General features: G+C 46.2%; 1 protein-coding gene across 1 annotated transcript; it reads left to right on the top strand.

The window, feature by feature from the left end:
- The first annotated feature begins 2,902 nt into the window (after positions 1-2,902).
- Positions 2,903-5,860, top strand: LOC136577348 (sulfotransferase 1A1-like). The gene is made up of 4 exons (XM_066577240.1): positions 2,903-3,151; positions 3,396-3,490; positions 5,323-5,503; positions 5,586-5,860. The coding sequence occupies exons 1-4, from the start codon at positions 3,055-3,057 to the stop codon at positions 5,696-5,698; spliced, it is 486 nt and encodes a 161-aa protein (XP_066433337.1). The 5' UTR covers positions 2,903-3,054; the 3' UTR covers positions 5,699-5,860.
- The last annotated feature ends 431 nt before the right edge of the window (positions 5,861-6,291 follow it).

Here is a 6,291-nt window from a genome sequence, read left to right as displayed (position 1 = left end):
TCTTCCTCAGGAACGGAGATCCTTGATGCTATGGACTCTCCCCGTGTGATTAAAACTCATTTACCCGTGCACATCCTGCCAAGCAGCTTCTGGTAGAAGAAGTCCAAGGTAGTGAGTTCTTTGTAGACCACAGCTGATCTCACTGGAGTCTGGTTTGATATGGAGTCTTGATTTCCTTCACTTTGGTGTGAATCCCCGTTTTTCCTCCCCTTATAGCCAGGCCTTTTACATTTTCCCTCCCATGCTATAATGGCTGGCCTATAACTCTTGCTGTAGTTCTTGATTTATCAGTATAGAAGGCTTGTATGATGAGGTCTACCTCTCTCTAGATAACAGGCTGGTCCATATAACAGGTCGGTCTTTCCTTCTTTACAGCCTGATTCTTTTGCTATCTGTCTTCCCTTAGAACCTGGTCTGTTTTTTTTGCAGTGCCTATTGGAAGAGTCTGGTCCATTTCTTGCTTGAGCAAAATCTGTCTTGTAGAGTTTGGTCCCCCTACTGCAATGTATCCAGGTCTATTGGACTTGCTGTAGAACCTAATCTGCCTACTTGCCTGCAAACAGCCTATATAAAGAGTTGCACAGTCTCTTTTTCCTTTTAAAGCAGGGGTGTCAAACTCCTTTTCCCCGAGGGCCACATCAGGCTTATAGTGACCTTCAAAGGGCCGATTGTAAGACAGTATAGTGAGGTCCTGTTCACACCAGCGTATTTGCGTACAAAATATGCAGTGAATAGAAGCCATTGATTTCAATGAGTCATTCACATGAATATAGATTTTCACAAAGCATGACCTATTATGTTACATACTACGTACCGCAATAGGCCATTAAAGTGAATGGGCCGCGCAAATACATGGTGAATGCGCAGGAAACCTGTGTATTCACTGCTTATTTGCGCACCATTTCAGTGGGCCCATCTGCGTGGTTTTTTTTTTCTCTATTGTGGAAATACGCAGTGTATTTGTACGACCGAAACACTATTACGCCCTCGTGAACGAGCCCTAATGGTGACACCCTCACCCCCCTCTAGTGGTCGCAGTAGTCATAGTGACTCTCATAGTAGCCCCAGTAGTAACAGGGTACCCCCACAGTAATAGTAACCCCCCATAGTAATAAATCCCCGTCAGTAATATTAACCCCATAACAATATTAACCCCAACCCATATACTTCCTCCTTGCTGTCAGCACCGCTCCTCCTCTGCTCGCGCTGAGCCTGGATGCACACTGACGTCAGCGTGTAGCCTGGCACACTTCCTCCCTGAGTCCTCTCCTGCGGAACTGAGGAGCAGAGGACTCAGGGGAGGAGGATCCTGGCTGCACACTGACGTCAGAGTGTGCGCCAGAATCAGCGCTGCCAACGTGATTTCCAGTGGGGAGCTACGGCATCCCAGCTGGTAATCACTACAGTGGTGAGCGTCTGTCGGCACGCCGCGAGCCACATAAAATGAGGCAGCGGTCCTTGTGTTTGATACCTGTGCCTTAAAGGCACTGTTTTGTTTTGTTTTTTGCTTCTCCAACTTACAAAAAATCTTAACTCTTATTTTTCCAACAATGTGGCTGTCTGAGGGCTTATTTTTGTGGGGCAAGTTATATTTTTCAATTCTACTATTTTTAATGTATCATTCACATTAATGTAAACATTTATATATGGTGTAAGATGGAAGAAGACACTATTTCAATATCTTTGGTGGGAGGGAATTGTTTTTACAGTGTACACACAGCGGCAAAAATTACATGATAACTTTATTCCATGGGTCAGTAGGATTACGACGATACCAAATTTATACATATATAATTTTATTTTTTTATTTTTTTTACGACTTTTTGATCACTTCATTAAGTTTCTACTTGGAGATGGGATGACCAATAGAAGTGCAATTTTGCCTTTTTTTATTTATTAGTATTTAAATGTTTATTATGTTCACCATGTAGTGTTGATGTGAGGAGAGAGAACCGACCCCAACTTCTTAAAAAAAAAAAAAGCAGGTACCCATTCACAATACAGGTGTTTTTCTATGCGGCCATCCGACTCTAGGATCACCGCACAGAGGTGCTTGATTGTGACACCCATGCGTATGTGGGGTGTATCTAGGCTAAGCCTTTTCTGGAGTAACTGCCTGCCAAAGAGTCTGTGGGGGGACTCCTTACCCCCCCCCCCCCCTCCTCCTCCTCTGGACTGTATTGATCCTGTGTATCCTCCCTACCTCTGAGCTATAGCCTGTCAGTACGTCAAGTGACTTGTACCTGTAATACCTGTTCAAGTCTTTTTTCAGGTAAAAGTTATACTGGGCCTTAACTGTTCCTAAGGACTCGAGGTTATATATCTATATCTTTCTCTGTGTTTATTACTCCGCCGCATAGAATAATGGTATGTGGGAACGGTTGCATCACAAGTGATATCTACTACAACACCCACACACACCACTATCATCCCCTTTATTGGCACTCCCAGCCAAAGGAGTGTTGAAGCCTGGCATGCAATCTACACTGGCCTTGGCAGCATGTCATCCCTCCGGGACCAGAGCATGGCGAGTGACACGTCAGCACTTAACCTTCCCAGCTCTTCACGTTAGCCAGGTGCCCAGGGTCACCCCTCTGGAGTGTTGCACAATCTCATCACTGTGGAGCCATTCGGGACACCCTAATGCCGATTGGGTCATTTGAATTCCGCTGTCAAAAGTGGTGTGACTGCTGCTTGCAGTTGTTGTGGATGGTGTCAGAGGCAGTTGGCCCTCGCTGTGTATGGAGCAGGATGGGCTCACCATCCATACAAACCCTGCTGCTGCTGGGCGTATATGTATGCCATTTAGTGTCAAGGAGTTAAGGTGGTCATACACGTTCAATAGCTTTCTCCCCTCCTGTAGACCCTGATCACCCCCTGCTCCTATACCCAGGGCCATCTCTCTTGCGTAGAGCCTGGTTCATAACTCAATGTGTTCCCTCATCAGGCCGATCACATCTCTATCTCTAGTTCGCCCTCCTTTCATGGCAGAATCAGTAACTTCTTGTCGCCTTTTCTCCCTGCAGATAATTTACGTGGCTCGGAACCCTAAGGATGTATTTGTGTCATATTATCACTCTTATCGCATGTCCTATGTGCACCCAGATCCGGGGACGCTTGAAGAATATCCAGAAGATCCTAAAAGGAACAGGTACAAGTAATGTATCCTCTCATTATGCTGGTAGCATAAGGGTTAACTCCTATAGGGGTCTGTAGTAGGGGAACTGGACTGCAGCCTTCTCTGGTGCAAGGAAATGCTTCCTCTACCAAACACATACCAGTTACTAAACCGGTGGTCTGCAGCCTGTGAGACCCCCGCTGTTATAGAATTACGACCCTCAGCAGGCACCTTCTAGATGTCCTGTCCATGCTCATACTTGTCCTTTCTCCCATAGTTGCCTTTGGGCCATGGAGTGACCATGTGAAGTGCTGGTGGAAGATCAGACAGCAGAAGGACGTCCTCTACCTGTTCTACGAGGACCTGTTAGAGGTAGCAATAGATATTTACTCATCCTAGGTATCCATTGTGGATTAGATCCGAGTGCAGAGCACCCTGGAAATGACCAAGATAATGTTAACTTTATATTAGACAGACGGGGGTTAGCCAAATCAGTAGCTATATTGTGCACACCAGGGGCCGATTACGGTTACCAAGGATCTTGGCCTGTCTGGAAACTGTGGACCCCCAAGGAGTCTAAAGTTCTATAATAATCTGATATTTACTACAGAGACAATACCAGAACCAAGCTCATTCCATAGATACGATAACAGAACCAAGATATCTACATACCAACCTATAAACAAGAAAAAAAGGACCCACCATGATCACATAGTATCACCATATAGTAACTAATACCACCATAGTGTTACTAAAGTAAGACCACTGCAAAGATCAGTACTGCTAATAGTGAAACTATATAAGAGCCAAATAATACCGCCATACTGTTACTGAGAAAAATACTATACAAAGACCAATATTGCCGCTATATAGTGGTAGATATCTGCTCTAGACAGGCTCTCTGCAGACCATATCAGTAATTACAGTACCGTTACCTCTAATGATAACAGGTTATGTCCTCTCTGACTGGAGTTGTTCACTTTCCCTTTTCTTCTCCATCCGACCCAGAATACCAAGATGACTTTACCAATTCCCCATAATGTCCCCTCTGTGGCCCTGCTTCCTAGTAGTGTCCCTTCTAAGGCCCAGCTTCCTATTAATGCCCAAATTTGTAATATTGCCCCATCTATGGCCCTAATTCCTAGTTGTCCCCACTGTGGCCCCAGTTACTACTAGTGTCCCCTCTGTGGCCCCATCTGCTTATAGTGCCCCTTCTTTGATTCTGCTTACTAAAGTGCCCAGCCACCACCCAATACAGGCTTCAGCCTAACAATCCCACATGCGTTGCGCTGTCTGTTGCTTGATGCTGAGCGCTCTATGTAGAGTTTAACATGTCTCCTCTCTCCCGTCTCCTGCGGTCAGTACAGTGACCCAGGAAGCAGCAATGTTATAGCACCCCTGCTGCGCAGTATGAAGGTACATTTACTCACCGAGTAACCTTTGGTTTCATAGAATTGCACAGTCCCTGTTAGTAGTGATGGGCCGGCCGCTAACGAGCCGGCTCCTGTAAGTAAACGATGGGGGGGGGGGGGGGGAGTAGGACTTCATGGAGCGGTGCCACACACCCATAGATGCCGCTCTAAGCCCACATAACCTGCAATGATGACAGTTTTTTTCGCTTTTTGCTGAGCCAGATCATTTAGCTCAGTTCAACAAGAAGAAGACGCTCACTGTTCAACTAGTCCCAACTGGGGTCGTTGCTGCGCAGAAGAGAATTTCAAGTTATCCACTAACCACATGATAGGGAATAACTGATTAATGGGGGTCTCACCTCAATCTTGAGAACAGGACTCCCATGTCCTGCTCTCCTGTCCTTATGGGGATCGCTTCTCTCCCCGCAGTGACGTCACTCTGAATGCAGCATTGGCTGCTCATGTGCGGTCAGTACTCCATTCACTTCAATGGGGCTGATGGAAATACCCGAGCGAGAAGTGAATGTATCACTGGTATACTTATATGACCAGCACTTCATTCAGTCTCTTCTTTACTGGGGGGTGCAGTAACATCGCACTGAGGAGGATGGGGGACATGAGACCCATCGATCAGCAAGTTACACTTTGCCCTGTGGATAGGGAATAACTTGAAATTCTTGTACAGCTCCTTTAATGATACTCTACAAATTCTGTGCAACTTTCTTACCCTTGACGTACCCTTGGATGAGGGGTTGAGGCGGTTTTCTAAACTTCTCCATCTGCTTGGTACAGGACTCAAAACGTGAGATCAGGAAGGTGATGAAGTACATGGGGAAGTATCTACCTGAGGATGTTCTGGAGAAGATCCACCAGCGTACAACCTTCAAGACCATGAAGGAAAACCACATGGCCAACTACAGCTCCATCCCGACCCATGTTATGGACCACGAGGTCTCTCCTTTCATGAGGAAAGGTACCGTCTATTTCCGCGTTACTATTAACTACTGATAGCGTGTTACTTATGGTCACTAAATCCTGCACTTCTGCCTTTCTAGGAATTTGCGGCGACTGGAAGAACCATCTCACTGTGGCTCACAATGAATTACTTGATGCCTGTTATAAGAGGGAGATGTCTGACACCGACCTGACCTTCCGCTTCGAGGTCTGAGTCAATGACCTGCTGACTGTCTCGCTTCCATTCCCAGTCTCTGCCCGCATTGCACATGGACAGACATCCTAAAGAATACTATTACTGCCCCATGACTTCTTATCACCTTTTCTTCTGTATTTACCCCGTTCCAAAAATAAAGACATTTCATGATTTATAGCAGTGGAGGAATACGTCTTCTGGCAGGTAAATGGCAGCCAATTTGTGTACGGGTCATTGCTTAAAGTCTAGGCTGGGGGCGAGGAGGTAACAGTGCTGTCGGGCTTTCGGCACCTTAATGACCCCCACACCTGATTAGGTCTGTAGTGGAGATTACCTTCATCATTAATACACGCACTAGCTGTCTGATGCTGCGTGCGATGTGCACCGTATAGCTTTTTTACTCCTCCTCCTGGCTCCAGTGCTCGGAGTACAGCGAGTACCGGGGAGAGGAGGAGTAACGAAGCTATGCGTGTAACATTGCCAGACTGCTATTGTGTGTATTAATGATGAAGGTAATCTCTACCATGAATCAGATACCAGTTCTGGGGTGATAAAGGGAGTTCTGTTACTAGATGGGGCCACACAGAGGGTCCAATTATTAGGTGGGGCCA

Source organism: Eleutherodactylus coqui, chromosome 8 (assembly GCF_035609145.1).
Source record: "Eleutherodactylus coqui strain aEleCoq1 chromosome 8, aEleCoq1.hap1, whole genome shotgun sequence".
Classification (NCBI taxonomy): Eukaryota; Metazoa; Chordata; class Amphibia; order Anura; family Eleutherodactylidae; genus Eleutherodactylus; species Eleutherodactylus coqui.
This window is presented reverse-complemented; position numbering and strand designations above follow the sequence as displayed.

Coding starts and splice junctions, on each gene's coding strand:
- LOC136577348 (XM_066577240.1), top strand. CDS start 3,055: ATGTATTTGTGTCATATTATCACTCTTATCGCATGTCCTATGTGCACC. Junction 3,152..3,395: donor GAAGATCCTAAAAGGAACAG/GTACAAGTAATG, acceptor TTTCTCCCATAG/TTGCCTTTGGGCCATGGAGT. Junction 3,491..5,322: donor TCTACGAGGACCTGTTAGAG/GTAGCAATAGAT, acceptor TGCTTGGTACAG/GACTCAAAACGTGAGATCAG.